This window comes from Mesoplodon mirus (genome assembly GCF_964341445.2).
Source record: "Mesoplodon mirus genome assembly, chromosome: 13".
Classification (NCBI taxonomy): domain Eukaryota; kingdom Metazoa; phylum Chordata; class Mammalia; order Artiodactyla; family Ziphiidae; genus Mesoplodon; species Mesoplodon mirus.
The window spans coordinates 69,337,835-69,365,813 of record NC_138989.1 but is presented as its reverse complement, the minus strand read 5'-3'; the positions used below and the strand labels follow the sequence as shown (position 1 = coordinate 69,365,813).

The 27,979-nt window shown below is 37.4% G+C and overlaps 1 protein-coding gene across 1 annotated transcript in view; it reads right to left on the bottom strand.

Moving 5' to 3' along the window:
- Positions 1-27,979, bottom strand: part of DCC (DCC netrin 1 receptor) — a gene marked incomplete at its 5' end in the record, with an annotated part of 1,195,962 nt that overhangs the window by 90,428 nt on the left and 1,077,555 nt on the right. Inside the window, 2 exons of the mRNA XM_082640204.1 lie at positions 6,371-6,533; positions 15,721-15,786. Of these exons, the coding sequence (XP_082496330.1) occupies positions 6,371-6,533; positions 15,721-15,786 (229 nt within the window). The remainder of the gene's footprint in view (positions 1-6,370; positions 6,534-15,720; positions 15,787-27,979) is intronic.

The following is a 27,979-nucleotide window of genomic DNA, read 5'->3' as shown; positions in this document are numbered from 1 at the left end:
GGAGAGGCCACAACAGTGAGAGGCCCGCATACCACACACACACAAAAAAATACTCTGTAATGACCTATATGGGAAGAGAATCTAAAAAAGACTGGATATATGTAAAACTAATTCACCTTGCTGTACAGCAGATACTAACACAACATTGTAAATCGACTATACCCCAATAAAAACTTTAAAAAAAGAATCTAAAGATCTCTAGCAGACTTTATTTCCTTTCTGTATATATTCTATGAAAGACCATCTAACCACTTCTGCTTTCTATAATGTCTCTTTTCAAGAGAGAAAGCTTTGGCCTTGGAGAGGCCTCCTTCCCCTGCTGGTAGTAGCCCAGTGGCCCATATAGCAGGGTTGTAATAACACTGACATTTGCTCATAACTAAATTGTGTGAAATTTGTCCTAAAACCTGTAGGAACAGCTGTTACCCCAACCTTTTGTCCATCTGCTGGTTCCTTGACATAATCACTGCTGTCCATTTTGGTCCACAGTTCCTCTATCTCACCATTTGGAATCTTCAAAATTTGTATGTAGGTGAACCCCATGCAATGGTTCCTAAAGTGTGGTCCTTGGACTGGCAGCATCGGCATTACCTGGGAACCTGTTAGAAATGCACATTCTCAGGCCCCAACCCATCAGAAACTTGGGAAGGGGGTCATGAGGCCTAGCAATCTGTGTTTTAACAGCCCTTGAGAGGAATCTGATGCACCGAAACTTTGAGAAGCACTGTCTTAAGTGAATGATTTGGTTTTGTTTGTTTTTATTATAAAGCTAGTTTCTTCTATTCGATGTAGAATATGTCACGTTTATCCCCCCCGACACACACCTTTTCTTACAGGTACCAGTAATCTTTTGGCTTCCAAAAATAGCTGCAGGATAGGAGGGTCTCTTCCCACCCATGTATTCTTTTTCTTTTTTTTATAATAAAGAGTTTTATTTGCTTTCGCACTTCATATATTTTGTATCTTTATTATTATTATTATTATTATTTTACATCTTTATTGGAGTATAATTGCTTTACAATGGTGTGTTAGTTTCTGCTTTATAACAAAGTGAATCAGTTATACATATACATATGTTCCCATATCTCTTCCCTCTTGCATCTCCCTCCTTCCCACTCTCCCTATCCCACCCCTCCAGGTGGTCATAAAGCACCGAGCTGATCTCCCTGTGCTATGCAGCTGCTTCCCACTAGCTATCTACCTTACATTTGGTAGTGTATATATGTCCATGCCTCTCTCTCACTTTGTCACAGCTTACCCTTCCCCCTTCCCATATCCTCAAGTCCATTCTCTAGTAGGTCTGTTCAAAAAGAGTCATGTACCACAATGTTCATTGCAGCTCTATTTACAATAGCCCAGAGATGGAAACAACTTAAGTGTCCATCATCAGATGAATGGATAAAGAAGATGTGGCACATATATACAATGGTATATTACTCAGCCATAAAAAGAAACGAAATTGAGTTATCTGTAGTGAGGCGGATGGACCTAGAGTCTGTCATACAGAGTGAAGTAAGTCAGAAAGAGAAAGACAAATACCATATGCTAACACATATATATGGAATTTAAGAGAAAAAAAATGTCATGAAGAACCTAGGGGTAAGACAGAAATAAAGACACAGACCCACCCATGTATTCTTGAATAAAGGCAAAGCAAGGAATCTTCCACGGCTCTCTTTGCTCTTTCTCATACTGTGGCAAAGCTTCCAGAGCATAATCAAATTCTGGCGGGTTTTGTTCGTTAGTTTTATCTATCTATCTATCTATCTCTGTATCTATGTATGTATCTATCTATCTATCCATCCATCCATCTATCTGATCTTGCTTCTGCCCACAATGCCTTCACAGTACTCTTTACTTACAAACTACTTACCCTTTAAGATTCCCTTCAAGCCTGTTTTCTTTAGGAAACCTTCCTGACCACTTTAGGTCTGTATAATCTTAGAATAGCTAAATCATTTCCCTGGTCTCTCTATATACCACTCACCTTGCATTGATCACTGTTTGTCTTATTGGGCTGGCCAGATGCTCCCTGTGTGTGCACTGGTTTCCTCCAGTGATACTGGAGCAAACTCTCTTTACTTCCTTTCTGTAACATCACCCATTGTTTTACAACATGTATCCACTCGTTTATTCAGTGAACATTTATGGAATAGTAAATGTGTCAAGAAGTATGCTAAGGACTAGAAATGCAAAGATCAGTGAGACAGTGGGAGTTTAGTAAATGAATGAAAAAAGGCATGGCTTCTGCATTGTTGGAGCAAGGAGCATGCACTGGGGCATGGCAGGGAGGAAAGCTGAAAAAGTAGAGGGGACCAAATCATAACAGATACATTTAAACTACCAGTAAGTCAGTGGGAAATTGCAGAAAGGTTTTTAGCTCAAGAGTTAACATTCATCAGATTTGTTACTTTGTAGATCACACACCGAGCACTCAGAAATCACTTGAATTGAATGATAAAAACGTGTCATTATTATTTTTTTAATTTTCCTCCATCCAAATCTTTCCCAAAGCTTTCCAGCCTCCTAATTATCTATACTAATTATTTTTACTCTACCGACTGCTACTAAAAATGAAACAAAAAACTTGTATTGGAAAGCCAGAGAAAATATGTCCTAGATACTCAAATAAACCTGCCTTTTCCGAGATGGAACTAAGATATATTGACGTCTTAAGTGGTTGTCAGTTAAAATCCTTGTGTGGTGAATACTGAAAACCAATGAAATGTTAAAATTTTGAAAATCAGTGAAAGTGACCTATAGTAAAGTACAATAGATTTCATTTGAGCTGAAACATTTGATCCTCAGTACTGAAGATAATTACTTTTGTTAAGATTTGAATGTGTGTGGATATTTAAAACTTGCTGTGTACACGTCAAATCAAAGAGGAGGCTTAGTTAACTGGTGATTTTACCATGTAAACCTTGAATTTTATTTACACATTTAAATTTAATGTATTCGAACAAGTTGTTGACCATCTACCCATGTGTTCATGTGATAACTATGTGTCCAGAATTTCTAGGATAGTCTCAGTGTCAAATATTTTTTTCTTTAGTATCTGTAGATACCTTCTAACTTATCAAAATACACGTTCTACATTTTGGCGAGGAAAATATTATTACTCTGTTAAAAGGTACTAAAATCCCCCATCAATTTAAGCTTTATTAAAACACAAATTTTCAATATTATGATATTCTACTATCATCTCACTAATTCAGCATGTGTAAGGGAAGTCTCTTCAAAGTGGTAAAAATTTTTTAAATTAATAGCTAAAAAGAAATGCAGTTATTTTTATTTCATGTGAATTTGAAGCTAAATGCTACCATGTGATTTTGTAATTTAGCAGTAGTCCGTGGAGAATTTTAGTGGTAGAGGGTTGACAGAAGAGTATTTAGTCCCATTTCTTATTTGAGGAAACCGGTATTCAGAGACTAGGTCTTCCCTTAGGTGTAATTAAATACTATTAATTTAATTAAAGAAGTGGTAGAATCAGAACTAGAACTTGGGTTCTAACTTCTGTTAGTTATTTTATAACATAAAAAGAAAATCTTACCAACTAGAATGTGAGTCAATCAGATAAGCTAGCACATTACCTCATTACATAAATCACAGAACAAAATGTGTAGAAACTAATTTGAATGAAGTATTACTGATAGTACACAAAAATGTTTTAAATCCATATGGATGTAATTCAAGTCCCCCAGTAAAACACAAAGACAATTTACATTCTCCAGCAGTCCTAAATAAAGAGATATTGAAGAAGCACACGGATATTTCCTACTTCACCTTATTAATTACACTAAACTCCCATTTCTGAGAGCCCTGTAATGGACATTATTTCTGTTTCAAATTAGAACTGATTTTGCTTTCATCTGCATTCTTTAATTTGTTCTACAAAGTGCGGTGGTGGTGCTATGGGGGCAGGAGGAGCTCTCAATGGAATCAAGAAAAGCTAAACTAAAACTCAGAAATATCTTAAAGGAGAGATTTTCTTTTTTCCTTTTTCTCTGTTAACATATACAAACAAAGAGATCAGGATGCATGCCATTGGGCCTGTTACTGAAGCAAAATATATGAAGCTAAATTGTGAAAATATGCCAAGTAAATATTAAGAGACTTTGGGAGTGGGGTAAGGAAAAACCCAAGCAGCAGTAGCATAGGAGCTATAGATGGACTTTCTTTGGGTTTTCAGTCATTCATGGAGTGATTTATTCTTCCAATCATTCCCTGATTTTAAAAACAAGTGATACCCAGGGTTCAGCTTCTACTCTTTCTATATAAAACCTTCAAGCTTCTAACAAAGTCCTTAGGGTGGGATTTAGGACACTTTGAGAGTTTCCCCAAATAGCACCACATCCCACTTTTGCACAGGGAGAAGACAAGCATTTTCTCTGTGGAGAAACAACATAGGTCCAGGAGTTCAGTTCCTCAAGTCAATATAACCCTCAAACATTCTTCTAACAATGATGAAAATGATCAAAACAAAACACCTCACTACAGATGGTTCAGTTACTTCAATTCGTTTTGTGAACGCATCCATGTTTTTAAAACTGTCATGAAATAAGGCCAGAAATTGCTGCCCTCCCTGCTTCCATTTCTGTGACTCTTTCTCAGCTCTGCCTCAGAGACCTGCAGCTTTGATTTCTCACCACTCTTTGTTTACAAGAGCCCTTTCCTGGCATTGCTGGACCAAGAGACTGTTCAACGACTTAATCACAGTGATTTTCCCCCAGAGCCTTACCAAGTGCCCAGCAGTCTAGAAGCTCAGTGGGCGATTATGACTTCCCAGATGCTTACACAGGAGACCCACCTTGTTAATCTCATTCTGTCTGGTTCCCTGTTTGGAAACAATGGACCAGCACACCAGCTATCATCAGCTTCAAGACAGTCCAGTCAAATGAATGCAGATGGATATAAAATTTGACCTGTCATCTAAATAAATGAAATGCGAAGACTGCATCTATACCCTATGTTACTTTCTTCAGTATGTACATCTTCCTGTATCCTGTTACTAAATACCTTACTTCAAAATGCTGGAAGATATGCTAGAAATCAACAAATAGGGTCACAGCATTTTTAAAAAGAGAGAAAGGCTGAGGTATTACCAGGAGAAGAGGGAAAATTATTTGCTAGAGAATCTTTCTCCAGCAATGTGTATGGTGTACAGTTGTCAAACCAGCCACCTATGGGCCCATGCCTCAGACTTGCAGAACACCATGCCTCAGGCCAAAAACAAACAAAAATTAAGGAAAGAGCCTATTGTAGCCAATCCAGTGAGAATAGCACAGCTGAAAAAGACATATCATGTTGGATTTGAAAAGTGCTAGAGAGGCAAAAAATAACCAGAAGGTTATTGCTGATTCCCACAACTGGCTGATACAAGGTTAATATGCCGTTTATGGGGTATCGTTGGGAGGGGATAAGCTCAATTAAAACCCCTTTTCTGGGGCTTCCTTGGTGGTGCAGTGGTTGAGAGTCTGCCTGCCGATGCAGGGGACGCAGGTTCGTGCCCCGGTCCGGGAGGCTCCCACATGCCGCGGAGCTGCTGGGCCCGTGAGCCATGGCCGCTGGGCCTGCACATCCGGAGCCTGTGCTCCGCAGTGGGAGAGGCCACAATGGTGAGAGGCCCGCGTAATGCAAAACAAAACAAAACAACAACAAAAAAACACCCTTTTCTATTCCAAACTTTGTACTTTGATATATCTTTCTCTGCATGTGCTATAATCTAGAACTGCATGATATGAAAATATTTTTAAACCCCTCAAAATTTTTAATTTCTGAAAATCCACCATAACCAGGAAATATGAACCATTTTGAATTTCTGGAATCTCTCGTCTATCCTAACTACTGCCTCTAAACTAAACATTCCGTAGTATTATAATTACGTTGAGTTTGGTAGTCTATACTTAGTCATTCAGGCAACAAGCATTGATTAAGTGCCTACAGGCCTTCTTGCCAAAGGGATACGTAAATACTTTTAGAGGAATACACACCTCCAATGTTTTATACATAATTGCAGAGCGACTGCCATAAGTAGGGACATGGTGAAGTCCACTCTCTGTTACTTAAGGAATACCTACTCTCATTTGAAAGGAAGAATCTGGTCTCAAGAAGTAAAATCCAACAGAAATGCAGAGTGAGTGTTCAGGTGGATTCTACTATTAATTCTGCAAGCCTAGTGCTCACCCTCTTAAGTTATGGGCCTGGAATGGACAAAGGCAAGATTTTGCCCAGCTCTGGAGAGGAGATAAGGAACACGTAATGAATTATGGAAGCACACAGGAAGAGGGCTGTCAAAAATCTAACTCAAAAAGATGGTAGTCAGGTCAAGCAGTGACTTCTCATCTCTTGGGAACTAGCTGTTACCTACTTTCTCTGCTGGGCTGAAGAACGCCGGGTGCAAATCACGGCCACGATCACCACCACGAGCACTGTGATGACGCCAACGGTGACCACAATAATCACAAGCAGGTTGCTGTTCTTCTGAGGAGTGACGCTGCCATGTGGGGGGTGCATCTGGCCAATGGGTGGCTCTGGGGAAAGACAGGCAAATGAAGATCAGGTTTAGGGAGATCTGACAGCCATGGCTTATCAAGCTTGGTTAAGAATTCAAAGAGTTCCTATTGTTCTGGGCATTCCTGAAGCTGGGGAAAAAAGCAATGAAAAATGAGAGGAAAGATCAAGTTATCTACCCAAGATAAATGAAACCAATGTTCACATGGAAACTTACATAGGAATATTCATAGCAACGTTATTCAGAATCACCAAAAGTGGGAAACCCTGAAGCCATCAACTGATGAATGGATAAACAAGTGTGATATATACATACAATAGAATACCACCCAGTCGTAAAAAGGAATGAAGTATTGATACATGCTACAAAATTCATGTACCTTGAAAATGATATACTAAGTGAAAGAAGCCAGACACAAAAGGTCACCTATTGTACAATTCTACTTCTATGAAATATCCAGAATAGGCAAATCTACTGAGACAGAAAGTAGATTAGTGTTTGCCAGTGGATGTGGGGAGAAGTGAATGGGGAAAGACTGCTAATGGGTAGAGGGTTTCCCTTTGGGGTGATGAAAATATTCTAAAACTAGATAGTGGTGATGGTGGCACAACCTTGTGAATATGCTAAAAAACACTGAATTGCGCACTTTGAAAGGGTAAATTTATGGTATGGGAATTATATCTCAATGGAAAAATATAATTAAGCTATGGTATTGAGTAGAAAGTGGGGAAGGCAGGAAGCATGCCGCTTTGAACGATAAGAGTTCCAGTATGACAAGAATCAGAGAAGGCTGAGAAAATACTATTTATTTGATGCTGTGAAAGACAAACTATTTGACACCAATCACTCATACTTTCTGTTCCTTTTAAGAAGCTATCCATAAAGCACATTTAATTTTCAACCTGTCAAGGGTGTATGAATCCCATTTAAAAGCAGCCACAGGGTTGGAAAGAGTGTCATAAAGTCCTAAGATAAATTTTTCCTGTGCTGCAACTGTACCACATGGTAGACAGTATTTAGGCGAAAACAGAATAATAATTTGCTTATGTAAGCAAGAATGACTAATGACCCTTTAAATAGCTCTTTAAACCCTCAGTGATTAATCAATTAGAAATATTCTGATTTATGTCATATTTACTATTACAAGCTACCAAATTCTAAAATGTATATATTAGCATATAGTTTTATTTATAAATAATTTAAAAAGTAGCAGAAAGCAATGAATTTGGATGTTTTCCTAGATCTAAATTTGAATGAGTTTCTTTAACAACCCATATTAGTTTTCTATACCCCTTGAGCAAAATCTTTAGGCCTTTTGTACCTCAGTGCCTTTACCTATAAAATGGAAATAATAATATTTATCATATGTAGTTACTGTCAGAATTAGAAAAAATACAGACAAAGCAACTATCTCAGCAACTGTCTGACCAGTGTAATTGCTTATAATATCATTATCCTATAAAATGGAAATACCTATACCTATAAAATGTAAATAATAATACCTATAAAATGGAAATAATAATATTTATCATATGTAGTTACTGTCAGAATTAGAAAAAATACAGACAAAGCAACTATCTCAGCAACTATCTGACACAGTGTAATTGCTTATAGTATCATTATCCTACTGAAACATTAAATAAAATGTTGCCTAAATTAATAATCTACCATATCATTTGGGATACTTTTGGTGTGGACTTCCAAACTATTGATACAAACTTTTTAGAAATAATATTCAATGTGAAAGATAAATTAATTTGTTTTCATAAGTGAATATAATAACCCAGCACTTGCCTCAAAATTGAAACACTATCTTTTGACAAGTTATCTAAGAATCATTGGGTTTTTTTTTTTTTGAAAAGATAGTCACCTAAATTTAAACAAATTATTGCTGATTCAATATTGTTGGGGAAAAAAAATTGCTACCGATATAACTTGAATCTCAGGGGCAGGTAACCCATCAAGTTTTTACACAGCAATTTCTGTTAAAAGATTCTGATTATAAATGAAAGAAATAAGGTTTCCTTGAAGTAATTTTTTCATTTATTACAAAGGAATGAGGCAAGTAATGAAAGGTTAGAACTTTCTGTGTCATAGTTTTATTTACAATTTAAAAAGTCATGTTACAGTAGTATTTCAATATGCTCTTTCTGTTCTTAATAAATTCATTGATTGGAATAAATTAACCTTTTATGTGAGAGCATACAATGGAGGCCATTAGGGATCTCATAGATTTTATTAGCTTAACTTAAATTTAACAGTTCACCATTTCTGACAAACTTAGTTTGAGTCATACCTGGCACTAACACTGTATGAATATTTTTTAAAACCATGTAAATTGGAATTTTTCAAATTTTTGCTCTTCTTTCTTTCCACCTAGGAAGATATCATTCTCCAAATTAGAAAATAATGACTCTGAATTCTGCTGAGCTTTAGATTAAGTGAGATATTGATGTCATTTGCCTCACAGAGTTGGGTTCATGAGGGCTCCCATTATAAATCTTTGATTCCAGGCCTTTATGACTTCCTCATAAAAGTTCCAACAGTTTAAAACTTGGTTTTCAAGATCTTTCATTAATTTCCCAATCTCCATTTAAAGGCTGACTAATCAGAGTATCTGACATTGAACAGGCAGTAAAGAAAGTCAAGTGCAATGGTGTCTTTAGATGGAGTCGATCCTTGTTATTTGCAGTAGTTGTGTTCTATAAAGACATCACAAATACTAAATTAGGGAATACAAAGTATTGCTTCTAGAGGAAACACAGTATCACGTTCCTGGGAGCCTACCTTTTTATCAACCAATCAAAGCACAACCTTGTTTCATGTGGGTTTCTGTTTAAAGGTGCCTTATTTAATATGTAATGTTGATTCATTAACATTGAACTCATAGCCAACAGCGCTATAAATTCATGCCTGAGTGAAGCTTAAGTAACACACATATTTTCTCCATCAGACACATCAGCCTTTAGTGTTTAGGAACACTAGAAAGCACTTCATCACCACATTTAGGGACAACTTTAAACAGTGAAACCACCAAAAAAACCCCACAAAAATGTGAAAAATTGGTACTAAATGTAGTGCTGAAAGGACACATCCATGGTATGAGAGCTGAACCATAAAGGCAGAATGCCACCTTGTTCCAGCTCAGCTGAGTTTGTGAGCACTGGGCTGCTCAAATTTCTGGCTGCTCTGCACATGTCCAAGGATGATCATAAAAGCACCATAATTATTGGTTTTGGGGGTTAGAAATAAAATTTTAGAGAGTAGGTAAATTCATGAATAGAGAACCTTCAAATAATGATGATCAACCATATATCTAAATATATTAAAAGAGTGCTCTAAATTAGGAAAAAGTTTAGAACTCACAAATCTAGATTGTGTAGGTAAGAGTTCTGGGAGATAGCCTGACTACAGAAGAGGTAAGGTGACCTTTGCCCCCTTTCAGAAGCTGAATGGTGTAATTCAAAGGCTTACAAATCTCCTGGATCCAGGGCACTGTGATTATTTCATGAGATAACGGATGCATCACACTGACCACACACCCTGGCACAGAGTTGGCGCTCAACAGATATGATGCGGCCCAATACATTTCATTCTATGTGATTTTTCCAAATTAAAGAAAAATACAGTATCCTAATTCATCTGTTCCTGGTGTTAGCCTAAGAGTGTGGGTATCCAATGTCTGAGTAATCAAGACCTAGATATGTTTCATTAAAATCAGTGAGAAGGGAGTCACATTTTTTTAAATATCACATGAGCATTCCATCCAACTTAATTTTCATGTATCTGATCACCGCAAATGATTTCATCCTTTTTATACTAAATTTAATAAAAGCAAACATAGATTTCATAATCTGTTGGGTCTAAAGTCTTAGTAATGATTAGAAAATTGGTTTAGTGTAACTACTAATAAGTTCTTTAATTTTTATGATACTTGGTAGGCTTTCAAAAATATCTTATGTGTCTTATCATATTTGCCCTCAAAAATTCTGCAGTAGGCTCATGAATAGACTGGTACTCTGAGTGCTTAACTATCACATAGAACACAAAGCCATGTATCGAATCCAGGAGTCCTGACTCCCATCTTGAGAACCTGGTCTCATTGCCACAATGGCTGAGCCCTACTAGCTACACAGTATCAATAGGCAGGTAAACAGTGTGAACATAAGATTGACAAGTTCAGTTCTGGGGAGACAAACAGATCCAATGAAAGCTTCTAGTTGGGAAATTAACTTCCCTCCCATGATTGCAGTGTTCTCAGATAACAGTTTTGTTATTAGAACATTTTCAGCTCAACATAAGTCTTCATAATTTCACAGGCCTTTGAATTTGAACAGACATTCATAAGGCATTGAATATTTCAAAGTATTTCACCCTGAAATAAGGTACTAAATAGTCAATCAGCTGGAAGAGATCTCACAGATAATCTAGCCTAGTGTTCCCTAAAATGAAATATTAATCACCATTATGGGGGAAAAATGTTCCTTGGTCAATTAAGGTGGAAAACATATTTTTTCCCTCAAATATCAGAATTTTGAACATGCTAATGTGAACTATGCATTGCCAGGAGAGGTAGCGCAGAAATGGCAGAGAATGCATTCAATTATTCCATAAATAAGATCCAATTGGGTGCTGTGGATATGATGTTGTGATCAAACTATGGGTAAGTGGTAATTATATGATATGATGGAGGTGTTAACTATGGTTGTCATCATTCTGGATTATTTAAGTGGATCAAATCAGCTCATTGTACACCTTAAACTTACACAATGTTATATGTCAATTATTTTCCAATAAAGCTGGAGGCAAGGGGAAAAGCCATGAGAGGATTCAAGTAGGCAAAAAGAAACAATATGAGATAAGACACATACACAGTTGTGAGACAGTCAGAGGCTTGCCCAACTAGTTGGACCAGAGAAGAAAAAAAAATCCTATATATTAAATGTTCTGTCTTCCATTCCTGAAACATGTACCCCATCTGGGTCACTGTGACATGAACAGAATGTCAGGTTACTTCTCACCTGAGATCAAGGCATAGCCAACAGAAGGGAGTTGTGAAAGTTCCATTTCTCAGCTATTTTTCTGGAAGGGTGTTGAAGGAAAAACAGCCAGGCTATGAAACCATTAGAATGTATTTATGGGGCCACATATACATCATTTCCTAATAATGTGTATGTCATGGTCTTCTTGTATATTGTGTAGTCTGAGAATAATTTCCAAATTAGCCTATTGATTGCTCCCTACCAAAAAAGAGCGGGGCATAATTGTTGATCTCATGGAGCTTACAATTCACTGGACAAGATTTACATTAAACAAATCATGAAGCAAATAAATATAACATTACCACTGTAGTTGGTGTTTTAAAGAAAAGTAGAGTTCATGTAGAAAGATATAACATGAGGATGTGATACGAGGTCATTGACAGAGGAGGGAGGTCATGAGAGGCCTCATTATAGAAGCGACATTTAAGCTAAATTATGAAGAGTTGTTAGGAGTTAGTTCTTGTTCCTTTACAAGGGAACTGAAAGCAAACTGTGTGTGTGTCTGGAACATTGGGAGCAAAAAGGAAATGGCACAAAATGAGGCTGAAAAGAGAAACAGGACTTTGTTCACATGAGCCCTGTAGATCACATTCTGCTATCCTCGGTAAAATCACAGATGGTTTAAGAGTTTTCAGCAAAGTGACAAGCTTGCTTTGTTCCAAGGAGACATCTCTTCCCTCTGCGTGGAGAGGGGTTGGTGGTGGAAAAGTAGAGACCAGCTAAGAGGATATGGAATTCTCCAGGTGAGAGTTGATGATAGCTTAAACTGAGATGGTGGCAACTTCAGTCAAGCAAGGAGGACACGTACACAATATAGTTTGAAAGTAAATGAATAAAGCAGATTGCACTTGGGGCAGGAAAGAAAGGAGGAGTCAGGTTCAGGCCTCAGCAATATCCTTATGTCTAGGATGAGGGAGAGGGTGAAAGGGCAGGTAGGCTCAGTGGGGCAAGAACACAAGTTCAGTCTTGAATATGTCAGGGTTGAGATCTTATGATGAATGGTAAAGAGGCAGCTAGAAGGTCTGTGGTAGATATATAAATGTGGGAGCTGGAATACAGATGGAATTTGAAGCCTGGGAGTAGATGAGATCACCAAACTCAAGGGTACAGAGTGAGCAGAGATGCTCTCTCAAGACTAATCCTCTAGTACTCAGGTAGAAGGCGAGGACCTGGCAAAAGGAAGTGAGTACCAAACGAGTTTCCCAATGATTACTTGACAATGGAACACTTTTTTTTCTCAGAGAGTCTCATGGGACCCATGTACCTTGGACCAACCTTTGGGGAATGCTAATCAAGCTCAGTCGTTGTTAACTGGGGAGATTCTGCCCCCCAAGGGGAAATTTGGCAATGTCTAGAGTCAGTTTGTGTTGTTACAACATGGTAGAGGGGAGATACTACTGGCGTCTAGTGGATGAAGGCCAGGGACGTTGCTAAACATCCTACAGTACACAGGATGAACCCAACAACAAAAAAATTATCCAGTCCCCCCAAAATTATCCAGTTCCAAATGGCAATAGTTTTGTAGTTAAGAAACCCTGATCTAGCTTAACACTTCCTATGTTCAGATGAAAAACTGAGATCCAGAGAGTTTAAGTGACTTGATTCACACATTTCTAATCCATGGCAAAGTCAGTTCTAGAACCTGGGGTTTGGGATTAGTCTGAGGGCCTTAATATCATTTCAGATAGATAATGTTTAGATAGTAGGTGGGCAGAGCCTCTTATAGACTAGAGCTTGAGACGCCTAGGACACTCTAATTATCTTTACTTAAGGGAAATCGAAACTAGAGGGAAAATCATGGCTTTTTCTCCAAACACGGAGTTTAAGTCATGTTTTACAGAGCACCTAATATAATTCTAAATATACAAAAATTAATTAATAACATTAATTTTTAAATAATGCTTCACCAAAGTATCAATACCCATCAAACTTAAGTTTTCAAAGGTTGAAGTCAATATAACAACACTTTTGCGGGGTTTGTAGATCTCTTTACCAAAATTACTAATTTTGAAAATTTTAGGAAAAGCTACCAACAAAAAGAAATTGGTGATTTATCTTCCCTAATGAAAAAAGCATTGAACTGAAGTAATTTTCACTGGTGTTATCCTTCATACAAATATAAACTACAAAATCACATTTTCAGAAGTTGAAGATTTTCCTGCTTTAAGAACGTGGACCACAAAATTGAATGCATCATAAAAGTAAAATACTACCATATCACCACATATTAGCTTTGATTCTACCTGCCATCAGAAAATAATTTAGGAAGCCTCTTCAGTTTCCTCAATTTAATTAAGGGCTTCCAACTTCAAGAGTAAACATGAACTATAGCTTTGTTTTTCTTTATTTGAATTCCAAGAGTGCTTTTTTAAAACAGTGACACGTTGTAAGAGATAGTAAATGATTAGCAAGGTCTAAATTTATTTGCAAGTGGCTTGAGTATCCTGACAATAAACCATTATTCTATTACAATTCTTTGAAGGGTGAATCCAGAAGTATAAGGATAGATAGGAAACCTCTCTAATTCTGTCACTACATGAGGGGATGTATGAAATTTTCATTGTATATGAGGTTCAAAAACTCAAGAAATTTCAAGAATTTTTGTTCTTATTTATGCAGCCTGTTTAGCAAAGGTATGGTAGGGTTAGAGTTTTATCAGCCAAGCTTTCACTTATATATATAATTTGAAAATATAGCCCTTCTTAAGGTATAAGACGTTAGTAGAATTTTAATTAGGAAGGTAGAGTTTTCAGATGCCTTTGCTGATTTGCTTGTAAAAACCCAAGCTAAAGGCAAATTACATATTTACTCTCACTTACTGGATAGCGAAATAGAATAGGAAATAGATTAAGTATGCCCGCTACCATCCGTGCCTCTCTGAGGTTATCAAGTCACCTTAATTAATCATGTAGCCTGTGATAATTAGTTATTCCAGTAGGGATTCTAGAAATGTTTCAGGTACTTTGTTCATCCCACTCATTTAACAGGAAATGCCTAAAACATCATTAAGTGTTGCAGAAAATTGAGAAGGGGTAATGCCAACAATCTATCTAAACTGGCTCAAAGTCATTGGATGCCATTCATCTATTTTATCTTCATGACTTTCTCCTGTGAGATAATGTATATCAGATCAAATTTAATTACAATTATATTTCTCACTAGGAATCTTAAATAGTAAAAAAAATAAAGTGACATGCACTTCTCTCAATTACTGTCATTCTCTTCATCTGAAGTTTGACTCCTGTGAAAAGAAAAATCCTTATCTGTTAACTTATCTGTTAACATCAAATTTGGGCTGAGGTTTCTTTTCAATCAGAGAATTCATTTTCTTTTGAAGGGCAAGTTAAAATAGTCCATAGCAAACTTCTAAACTTGATCCAAAATTAGGATTGCCAGATTTAATAATTAAAAATAAAGGAGGTTCAGTTAAATTTGAATTATTTCTAGTTGCCTATGGATATGTACACTGAGATGCCTATGTATGTTGAGATGGTAACCCCTTGCAATATTTTTCTTTATCTCAGATTCATAGGCAATTAGAAAGGATTCAAATTTTACTGGGCCTCCTGTATTTTCAGTTGTCCCATTTGGCAATTCTATCCAAGATTAGTGTTCTTTAGGACACGCAATTTAAGAGAGTATACTGTTCTGTGTCGTTGGTTTACATTTGCTTCACCTGTAACATATATAACCACTGCTCAGTAGTGGATGGAAACTGTGAGGAAATAATTATTCTTTCTCAATTGTCCATATTCCGATTGCCTCTTAATTTCCTGGCACTCTGACTCTTGAAAAAGTCCCACTAACTTCAGTTTATGAAACTGAGTGGGTTTCAGTCACCTCTCTACAATAAAATTGTAGAAATATTTCAAATATATATAGTACTTTCAACCTAGATAGTTAACAGCCATGCATTATTTATAAAATTTTCTATGCTTGGACTTTTCTGACTGTTTTGTGTACTTGTCAACTCTCATCGGCACTGTCTCCTGGTGGGATATGCTCCAGGTTTGTTAATAATTTCATGTTCCTATTATTCCCACTAAAACCCTAAGTCTGAGGTTCTTGGCACTTGCAGTCAATAGAAAATTTGCCTCAGACACTCTAGAATTAACAATTTTAATTAATATAACGTATCCAATAGAACCTAATTTATATACTTACCATTGAGAGTGCTTCTATCAATCAAATTAGTATCAACTGGCCAATAACCTCCATCTCCATGGCGACCTGTTTATCGGGAAAATATACCAGAAAGTTAGTGGACCTGCAACATGAAAGCACAAATGAAACAAAATAGACAAAAACTAACAAATATTTAAAAATATACAAACAACTGAATAAGACTATTTTGTCCACTTCAAAGAAAGCCTGAAAAGAATGATACCATTATACTTTGCAAGAAAATGTGATTTTCTATGCGTGAGAAAAATCTGTCACAAAAATACTCTTTTCAACAAGCTAAATTCAATTCCTCACTGAAAAGCCGACCCACCCCCCTTTTTTTCTCCAATACTCTTTTTTTTTTTTTTAATTTATTTATTTTATTTATGGCTGTGTTGGGTCTTCGTTTCTGTGCGAGGGCTTTCTCTAGTTGTGGCAAGTGGGGGCCACTCTTAATCGCGGTGCGCGGGCCTCTCACTATCGCGGCCTCTCTTGTTGCGGAGCACAGGCTCCAGACGTGCAGGCTCAGCAATTGTGGCTCACGGGCCTAGTTGCTCCGCGGCATGTGGGATCTTCCCAGACCAGGGCTCGAACCCGTGTCCCCTGCATTGGCAGGCAGATTCTCAACCACTGCGCCACCAGGGAAGCCCTCTCCAATACTCTTGTTAACGTGTCACCAAAAGGTACAGCACCAGTGTTAGTGTAAGTGTTGCTGTCTTGAACATCTCAGAACAGGAGTGGTGGTGTTGGCTCCTAGAGTGACAGAGCCCACCTCCATCATGTTATAAGAGGTCCAGTCTACACTGTTGCCATTGGACATGACTTTGTGGCAAAGTATCATTATTACTGTACCAGGGGACAGTACTTTTTGCCTTATAACTGGGCTTTGAGTAGTCTTTGTGTTATGTGCCAAATAGGTACCTGGGAATGAGCTACTGGATATGGAATAAAGAGTAGGGAGTGTGTCACAGCCCACATGGTCTGAATATTTCTTATAAACACGCCAAGAAAGAAGGAAGGTTTCTCTAGGAGCACACATTTGGAACCACTGCCTTCTATTAGGTGTTCAACAGTTGAAAAAGTAGTCTTTAAGAGAAATGAGCCAGAAATTAACCAGAAATAATTATACTATCATCCATATTTAATTAATAGTTTTTCACTACAGGTAATCCCCTTTTCTTTTGGTACATTTGTAGAACTGGGATTATTTGGTTAGATTTTGAGTTCTAGAATACCTATTCGAAAAAACATTTGGGACTTGAATCTATACTCAAACACGTACAAGACTACAGCTAATTCTTTATACACTTCAGAGTATTATTTGTGAAAGCAGTTATAATCAGTGGGTGATGTTGAAGAAGCCAGCTGGGGCAGCCAGCTACGATAACATTGGTTGTTTTTCTCACATGTATAGATTTTCTTTTTCTTTTTTAAGACTTCCAAGTCCTGCTCTTGTGACCTTCCTCTGCATACCAAACACTCTTCTTAATAAAGCTTTTCCAAGAGCTCATCATTTTATTTGCAAAAGAGTTGTGAAGAAACAACTTAAATCTTGTTACCAGACCATGCATTCACAATTTTTAAAAATTCTTTCAATATTAAGTCAGAGCTGAACTAAGAGTGTTAAGCTTCCAACAAACAATGATAAATTAATTCAATCACATCATATTCTGTTTTCAGGGTAAACTGGTACATTTAAAATCTGCTGGCCAATGACTCTGGTATATAAAGAAGTGGGAATTAGGATGGAGGCTCCAATGTGTGTGTGTGTGTGTGTGGGTGATTGGGAGGAGCAACTGAAATAAGCAGCAGTTGTGAACATTTTGGGGGGCTGACTGATAAGCCTAACACTTTTCCCAAATACCTTGCTTGTGTGACTCTGACACATCTGGGGTTTCAATAAGTGGAGGATAAGCTTTGCCCACGGGACACTGCCAGATCAACGTTGGAAGAAATGAAGTGAGACAGAAGTTCTGTATGAATATTAAGATTACTTTTCTCACATCTGAAAGCAACTAGATTGCAAAGCAGTCAGCCAAAGAGATGCTAACAGCCCCATCACTTAGGCCACTAAAGCAGTAGATGATTCCTGTTGGGAATATTAGATGTGTTTAGTTAACTTGGTAAATTTCATAAGCACTGATTAAGGGAAATAGAGAACTAATTAGGCTCTGGAAGACGAAAAGTCAGTTAATGCCAAGATATAAACTACTATTGGATCCCAGAGGTCTTAACTTTTTTAATGGAGCATAAAACTGATAATAATTCATTCAAAATGTATTAAGTGCCTACTATATGCAAGGCACAGTCCCAGATCCTCAGGGAAAGGGTAGTATAAAAAGACTGATCAGATATGGAACCTGCCATGACATAGAGTTGGCTCACTCACAGTATCCAAATCCTATACAGGCCTATTTATGGTTAATATTAGCTAACTGCAGATAGTTTTTAACTTATTCTGACTTTAAAGATTTAAGAATAAGTTAATTCTTACTATAAAATCACTATCACTGCATTGATTTACTATTACTATGAAATCACTATTAGATTTAATTAGATTTAATTTAAATTAGATTTAATTGAAAATGTTTTTCATTTATCTAGTATTATTAAAGAACTACATGCAAATAAAAGATAATGTATTATTTTTAGTCTTACGTTACATGTTGCACAATTAAATTTATCTTAAAAATCCCTGAATTTCTTTTTTTGCTTATTATACTAAATCTCTAACATTTTTCAAAATTAAAAATTCCAAATAAGTAAATGAAATACATGGATATCTAAATATGACATTTGTGGAAGTAATATAATACATTTCAATGTATATGCGTTTTATTTTTAATTATTCAAATAGAGTTCAATGTAGTTCAAAAAACTGGGAATGGGTAGTTTCTTTTTTTTATTATAGATTAGTAATATGATTTTACATGAACTGAGGAATCAAAATGTACTATATGAATATACTAATATATTCTACAGAATATAAAGAAGAACTCTTTTGTTACTATGTACCCATATTTCCTTAATAATAGAAATGAGGGTGAGGAAAAGAATTAAGATGATAAACAGTAATGAATTTATGTATCACTTAACCACCCATGGATTTCATTCAGATAATTTCATCAAAAAATCACTTCCAGAAAGTTTTGATAACTAAGGCAAATGTTTTCTACTTTTCAAAATGTTTTGAAACCAAAGAATGGTGGTTTCAGGAAGAAAAATAAAACAAAGGAAATGATCCCATGTCTGACTTTAAAAAGAGGAAGACTCCATCTTTTTCGAGTTATTCAAAATAGTTTAAATAGTTTTAAATTTATTTTATTTAGGTACCTCTAAGGAAGGTCCAAACCAAAAAATTCATGCTCCTCCCCTTGGTTTGCACTCCTAAAATATTATAAATGAAAGAGTCATTTAAAGAGTTACTTTTTATATTTTATTTAAGGGACAGATCATCCTATTTTGGCAAGAGACATATACTCCCTTAAGCAAAAAGCTGAAGTCTCCATGATTTTCCTGACAGTTACTCTGTGGATTGAGGGGAAAATGGGTAGAGGTAATATGAATTCCTTTAGGAAGTGTGCTTATTATTATATTTCTTGCTGCTTACCAAAGTGACATTTACACTCTGTTCTCACTACTTGATAAGTGACTAAACTGAATTAGAATACTTTGTAATGTGTTAATAATGCAATCACGTTTGAAGTTACCACTATTATACACATTAATCTCTATGTTCTTGTTCTTACATTATCACTTAAAATATTGCTTCTGTATTTTTTTATTGTGGTGTGTGTGTGTGTGTGTAAAATTAAACAGTATAATGTTGACATTAAACTCCTACTTATAGCACACATAGGCAGATGAAGAATATTCCCCATGATAAAAAATTTTTAGCACCTAGAAAAGATTAATTCAATTGGAATTTCAGTTCTAGAGTGGTTTTTCTGAGTGGATGTTTATAAGTCCAGGGAGGAGTGAATGGAAAATTAATCTGCAGAGGACACGGAGAAAGCTGAACGTGGTAGTTCTACTCTAGTTTTTTTTTTTTTTTTTTTTTTTTTTCCTTTTTGCGGTATGCGGGCCTCTCACTGTTGTGGCCTCTCCCGTTGCGGAGCACAGGCTCCGGATGCGCAGGCCCAGCGGCCATGGCTCACGGGCCCAGCCGCTCCGCGGCATATGGGATCCTCCCAGACTGGGGCACGAACCCGTATCCCCTGCATCGGCAGGCGGACTCTCAACCACTGCGCCACCAGGGAGGCCCCCTACTCTAGTTTTAATCCATCCTCATCCTCCCTGAATGGGGCTAACAGAGGGTCCTTCAGAATGGCACCCACACAATCAACCCCAAGATATGGACCATAATCTAAATCGAACGGACAGATTGGTTGTCTAACAAACATTCAATATGTATCCTCCCAAGGATGCACAGCACTGAGATATCTTCTTGATCTTAGAATTGGTTTCTCTGAAAATAATCCTGGTGATAATGAAGGAAAGTGCATTGATGTTATGTCTTGTATACCAGTGGGTAAAGATAATGCACTGATGCCACATGGATACAGTTTTACCGTCCAATACACAGATCATATTGAGACATATTTAAAGCAGATGATTCTTCAGAGGCTGAAAAATGTGGCTAAGAGAGCGATTTACCATACAGTTAATACTGCTGACTTTGAACAAAGGCATCGGGGCATCTAAAAACCAGAAAGCAAAATCATAACCTATGCCTATGATATTTCAAACATATATTAATAGGAAAAACTCATGAGCTCTTCTCACCCTCTCCTCAGGTTCAACACATTGTTTTCAAGTTAACATGAATGGAAGTTCATTGATTAAAAGAAAGTACAATGTTACTACTTCGTATGTAAGGGCAGCTGACATGCCTGCCATATATTGAGGCCTGGTGCTCAACAAATACTGTGTCAAGTCTAAGAGCAATAATTTTTTGGAATGCATTTGGTGACCTACTCTGAGTCAGACACAGTGCAAGAGAACCAAATACCCCATTGTCCATCTTCTCCTTGACCATGAGAGGCAGTTCTTGGGGAGTTCCAATTTCTGCCTTTCTGCCATAAAATATAAATAGAATAGACTATGAGGAGACATAAATTCATTTGCTAAGAATCCTCAGAAAGCAATCTAAAATATAAGATTACAATTTCACATATGAATGTTATGAACAGTGGCTGTGTAGCCATTATGAAAAGCAAGGCACTGTAAGAGTGATAGAAGGTGCCATTATCAATTTTGCCTGGACCCAGGTATCAATTAGGACACTCCTGGACAAAATGGAAATTATATTTATCCTAGACATGAACAATTTAACAAATAAACCCTTAATTCCTGGCTCTGGGTTGACATCACAGTTTGATTCTGGGCCCTGATTTCCTGAGGCATATGTGTAACCTTTTGCAGAATGCGGCAAATGATGGGTAAAGAAAGTTGCCTAAGTGATGTTCTAAAGTAGAAAAAAAGTTTACAAACATTTCCCTCTTCTTCTTTCGCAAGCACCAAAATAAAAGCAGCACTAGGACAGAATAAAGGCAGCACTAGGCCAGACCAACTGCTATCTGGATTTCTGAGCATGATGGCAGAGGTCAGCCAAAGAAAAGAGAAGAAAAAAACATATATATATATATATATATATATATATTTCAGAAGCACATTGGTTACTCTTATGAATTCTACCACCACACATTTTCAACATCTTGCAAGGGACAATGGACTCAAAAGGCAAACACCAGGAGACCAAAGCATCTGTCCAGATCAACAAGATCTTCTGCTCACAGGAAAGAAGTTGGTCTCATTAAAGATTTCAGGTAAGGGGAGACCATACATTCTTATCTATGGGACTTTAACTACAATTAGCCTGTGTCCATTTATCTGGTTGAAGATGAAAACTTGTCAACTGCTTCTGATCACACATGTCATAAGCTTCCACATATGAAAAGCTAAATAAGTTTATTAGTTATTCCAATTACTATTCACGTAAGTTTAGAGTGAAACTTCTGTTAAAATTGAATTGTTAAGTGAATAAAAAACAAAGATGACTTAATAATATTACTGATATCTTGAAGCAGGATGGTCTCTGAACTGTCTCCGCTCACAAGAATCTCCTTGAATGCATTCTTTCTTGTAGTGTATCTGGAATAATGGCCAGCATATGGGTCTAAGAAATCACTTTTAGATGCAGCACAGTCTTTATGAAAATCTAAAAAGCATCCTGTTTCTCTAAACGTGGACACTTTCCTGGATGACTAGGTCTTCCCAAGAGCCAGTTCATTTACCAGATGCAACATGGAGGATGAGGCAGTCTTGCGTGCATTATAAAGGAGAACTGTTCTCAAAGGCTACTGATGATCCATGAAAGCCTGCCCCACCTGGATGGTCCACAAGCTTATCCCAAAAGCAGTGTGAGGTATGTTTGTGTTTCAGTGAAGTTGCCAAGTACACGGAGAAGTAACAGAAGAGCATGAATGCTCCTTTCTTCTTCAAGTGACTGCATGCTGGGAAGTTGCAACTATAGTATGAAAACACTAGAATGTGAGCATCCTGATGGCTGCACTGTTAGTATGTATAAATAATAACACTGTTGGAGCACAAAATTTCTTCATTCATATATCTGTCCATGCTCCATCCATCTAGTCAACAAATGTGTTGAGTGGACCACTCACCGTTCTAAGAATTAGGGATATAAAATGACTATTGCAGAGGCTCATAATTTAGTGAGGGGAAAGTGTTAAGTGAATAATAATAATACACTGGAATATCCAAAAGTTAAAAAAATTATAAGTAGGTGACACAATGGAAAAACAGAACGATTGACTATTTCTACCTAGAAAAATGATGGAAGGTATTTCAGGGGTGATATCTGAGTTGAGAATTAAAGAATGAGTGGAAAGGTATCAGGTAGAAAAGAATGAACTGGGTAAGCTTAGAAAAATAGGCAGAAATGAAATAATAAAACTGTTTATATGCTCTATCAAAGTGTCTGGAATTTTTCTTATTGGGGACAGAGATCCACTGAAGGTATTTTAAGCAGAAAAGTGACCCAATTAAATATGCATTTAGGAATATTATTCTAGCTGAGTGTGAAGAAAAAATTAATTAGGAGAGACTGTTGTAATAAATAGGGCAAGAATAATATTAATTATGAATCCATGGCATAGACATTATTAGTTCCATTTTATAGAAGAGTAAACTGTGGCTCAGAAAGACTAACTAATATACTCATTTTAAGTGGCTGAATCTGCCTGACTCTGATGATGATGATTTTATGCTTAGTGGGCAAATTAATAAATGAAAGACGGATGTGGAGTGAGTTGGATAGAAATTAGAGCACCTCGTAGAGTTTATGGTAGTGTTTGGGTTTAGTGGTGTGGGTGTGACTTGAGGTGGTGGCTCCACTCTCAATAGGGCACACAGAACACAACAGACTTTGGAAAAGAAACAAAATAGTTCTGTTTGTCACTATTCAGAGCACTGGGACAAATGAAGGTGACCCTTCAGAAGAGGCATAACAGAAGTCGACAAATAAAGCTAGGAAAACTCTTTGAAGATGACGGATATTGAAGCCCTATTCCTATTCCAGATTTTTCTTTCCTCTCCCTGACCCACACTCTCATGACTCCTCCTCCCCGCAAGCAAGATGTGATCAGCATTGGCAGCCAAAAGTGAATATGGTTTGCAGGGCTCTGGATCCAGGGGAGCACTGCTGGTCTTCATAGCCAGTGTAACAGTAGGTACTCAATGTACTGAAAAGTAAAAAAGCCTAAGAACTACTGTGTTGGAGCAGAGGGAAAAAGCAAAACCCGGTTACCAATTTATATCTTAATCATAGTGTACTTCTCTGCACAGTGGTGTCTTAATTATGCCCTGAACACATCCTGCAATCCTCACTAATTGAGCAGCTTCTTGGCTTCTTGATCTTCCCATTGTAGGATTTTTCTAAATAAAACTTCAAGTAATCTTTCCCTCTGTAGTTATTTGCGCTCACTCAAGTTCTACTCACATATTTAAAGTCCAGTCTTGTGTTTTAAGAAGTCTTTTCTGCTGATACTTACAGTGATTCCCATCTAAAACCCTATAACATACATACTCGGATGGTACCACCTGCTTTAGCATTTCATACTTTTCATACTGGGCTGGGAGTCTTTATACCCTAACTATACTGCATGTCCTTGAAAATGAACCCATGGAACTGGACTTCTTTCTTATGTTTCACCGCACCCAACACAGTGCTAGGTAAATAGTTATAAAGGAGTGGTCAAAAATGAGTCCAACTCATTTCATACTGCACATTTGGAATTTCAAAAACTCATCTGCACCCATTAGTTTTGATTCTCTCCTTTACATATTCAGAATTACAAGCAGCTGGTGAAAGGCAAGTGTAAACATTTTCTGCTAACAAGAAATGACAGGAAGGGTGGTGGTAAAGAAAAGGGCACAGCGGGTCAGAATCATCTGCAAATGTGACCACCATTTCCTGAATCACAGAGAACTTGGTGTCTTTCTGTTTAGCTTTAATTTAACAGATGAATATTAAAGATACATTTTCCCTATTGGAAAAATATTTTTGCATCTTTTTCATCTCCCCCAAGATCAATCACATATACAGTCATCCCCCAGTACCTGCAGGGATTGGGTCCAGGACTTGCCTCGGATGCCAAAATCTGCAGATGCTCAAATCTCATAGACCATAGACATAGTACAGGATCCAACACTGGTTGAATCTGCAGGTTTGGAACAGGCAGATAGGGAGGACTGACTGTACAGTATCCACAGCCATGAGCACTATTACTTTGGGGTTCTCCAAACTATACTCTGGATTAGGTGATAAAGTCTGTCTTTCCAGATTACTCTGTGACTGTTTCCCAAAGATTTGTATCATAATTCAATTCAACAAATACTTATCTGGCAACTATAATATGAGAGATTCACAATTAGAGATTGGGGGTGCTTGGAGGCAGGGATGACAATGTCAATGAGACTAGCCCTTTGCCATCAAAGAATTTACAACCTGGCCAAGAGGCTGGGACTCAAAATGGTAAACTATAAGAAACAGACAACAAAGCAAGAACTAAATTGGGTGTTATGGACACACAGAAGAATAAAAGACCAGAAAGGTAAGTAAGGCTTCTTGGACAAAAGACAATTGAGAAGGAGTCTTAAAAGATGAGGACCTCTCTCAGTAAAGAAAGGGAGAATGTACTGTTAAGACTAAGAGAACAGTACCAGTTAGAGCATGGACTTCTAAAAATACACTTTTCCAAGAGTGATTTGTGGACCTTTGCTAATAGACTGTGACATATGTGGAGGGATAAACTGGCCGTGAGGCTAGAAGGGGGAATTTGGGGTCAGACAGCCAGGACCTTGAGGTCAAAGAACTGACTTCATTCCATGAGAAACAGTGAACCATCTATGTTTCAGAAAGAAAATTGAGGAGGCAGAATCCAGGACTGATAGAAGTGGGCAGAAAATAAAGCTAGGAACTTGATATTTGGCTGATGTCTACAGCAAAGAAGGACATTCAGCAACATGGTGGGCCTTACAATAAGAACTTGTCTAAGAAATCATTTGGGACTCCCCTGGTGGTCCAGTGGTTAAGACTCCGTGATTCCAGTGCTGGGGCATGGGTTTGATCTTTGGTTGGGGAACTAAGATCCCACATGCCGCGTGGCCAAAAAAAAAAGGAGAAAGATATCTTTTTGTATTAATGAAAATGTCTATCTTTCAGGTCTGAGAAGATTAAAATTATACCATGAATCATGTCAACTTCTGTGAGCACTGAGTCCTTTTTTTTTTTTCTTTCAAAGTTACCTACTAAAACATAAAAACTCCTGAGAGGTTGACTAGGCAGCTTCTTGAACTGCTTGCTGGGGACAGGATAAGCATCTTAATATTTTATCAAAAGCACATTACTTGTTTTTTTTTTTTTTTTTTTTTTTGCCTCTACTTTCTCATCATAGTCATCATTTCCAGAATTGCAAAATTCTGGAGCTGAGATAAACATGTGAGAATAGCTTTTTCAAGGGGCGGTAGCAAGCAGCTGAATGATAAAGTGAGTTGAAATTACACATGATAATAGGCTAAAAAGAGGTTTCATTTTCAATTAAATGACTCCCATCAAATGGTGCTAAAGGTTTCAATTTTTCAAACAGCAGCCTGGTTGCTGTATCCAAACCCTGAAAAATCTGGATTGCATGAACTAAATTCCAAGCTTGACTAGACTTGAAAAACTTATTTCCCTGAAATTGGAAACAATTAACATTCTGTTTATTCATGAGATTAAATCTGCTGAGGTGTAAAATGGCAGGTGTAGTGTTAAGCACTTGGCCTGCATACCCTATTGAGGAAAGACAAAGACCTTTAAACTGGGTGAATTTATGGGGAGGATGTATAAGTTTCATTATCTTGATAACAAAGTAGGAGTTGATTAACTCAGTGTATTTCCAGAAATTATACATTGGTATGAGCAGAGTTCTCAAGTTAGTTAGCCTGGGTATATATCTCAGCCTAACCACTTACATACTGTGAGCATTTGGGCAAGATTTAACCTCTTGGCGTTTTATTTTCTGCATCTGTAAGGATGTTGTCAGAACTAAATATGATAGAACATGCACAGTGCACAGAAGAGTGATGGATGCACAGTGGGAGTGCTGAAATGTGAAGTGCTACCCTACACGAAGATGCTGTGCCGGGCTTAGGTTTTTTTAAATTTTAATACCAATCCTAAAATTTGATCATCTGAAAACTTAAAAGAAATCAAAGATAATTTGGGCAAAAGTCATCATTTTACAGGTGAGGATGCTGAGAAGAGTTCAGTCACATACCCAAAGCCACACAGGTACTCAGAGTGACAGCATGGTGCTAGAATATTGGGCATCTGATTCCATTCTGGTTCTCTTCCAGCACACACTGAATGATGCTGACGGAAAAGCCCAGAGCATTACCAGCCATTACCATGATTCAGAGGAGAGTAATTCTCTCTCTGTGGTGGGAGGGCCGTTCTCAGCAGGCCACCTTCATCTGGATCTAAAACTGGTCTGTGAATTTATGCCTCTTTTCCAGGCCTCCTGGAAAAGGTCACCCCTCTGCAGGCCATGGAGAATTAAAGATACTTGACAGTGCTTGAAGCAAGCATTTTCTTCATGATTCATATCATCAATGATACAGATCATTTCATGAAGATTCCTGCCCTCTTTATGGTACTATGTCATGGTCATAGCATCTACTCTATTGCCCCATTGGGCAGGCATGGAAACACACATGAAATTGAAAACATTTGTGTTCATGCTAAGAATTACCAGTTTTTACATTATAGACACCTCAAAGTGGAGGACAACATTTTGGGGTTAAATGGAATCTAAGGATACAAAGACAATCCTTTAAGATTAAAAATTTGATCTAATCATCACTTTTGAGAATTGGTCATAGTTTATAGTTACTGGTAACCTCCATTGCGACCCCAAAACAAGAAGCTTTTATAAATGCTTCTGTGAGAAACTCTAAAAGGTTTAAGCTGATTGTCGAAAAACAAAAAGCCAATTATTTTGTAAGTATAGAAACAGTCTACAAAGGAAAGACTATATACTCTGGGAGCCAGAGATAAACATGTTTGAATTCCAACTCTGCCTGCCACTACATTTGAGTGGCCTTTTGTAAAACATTACCTTCTGCTTCCTCATTTGAAAATCTAGAAAGGTAATCAGTAAAAGAGTGAAAGAACAGCTTGATTCTTGAAAGTGGATGCTATAAACTGAATTATGTCCTCTCCCACCCCCAAATTCATATGTTGAATTCCTAACACCCAGTGTGACTGTATTTGGAGATATGGGCCTTTATAGAAGTAACTGAGGTTAAATGAGGTCATAAGGGTGGGGCCCTGATCCGATAGGATTAGTGTCCTTATAAGAAGACATGAGTGAGCTCATACTCTCTCCACCATGTGAGGACACAGCAAGAAGGCAGCTGTCTGCAAGCCAGGAAGAGAGCCCTCACCAGAAACCAACCCTGCCAGACTTTGATCTGAGACTTCCAGCCTCCAGAACTATGAGAAAATAAATGTGTTACTTAATGCACCCAGTCTATGGTATTTTGTCTTGGCAGCCCGAGCTGACCAAGACAGTAGAGTTAGGACCATCCTCATGTTTCCTGAGATAAAGAACTGTCAGTATCATATATTCAGTGTTGTGGCTTCCCACTTATAACATGACCCCGGATTGAGAGCTCTTTGCTTTGTTCTCTAGAA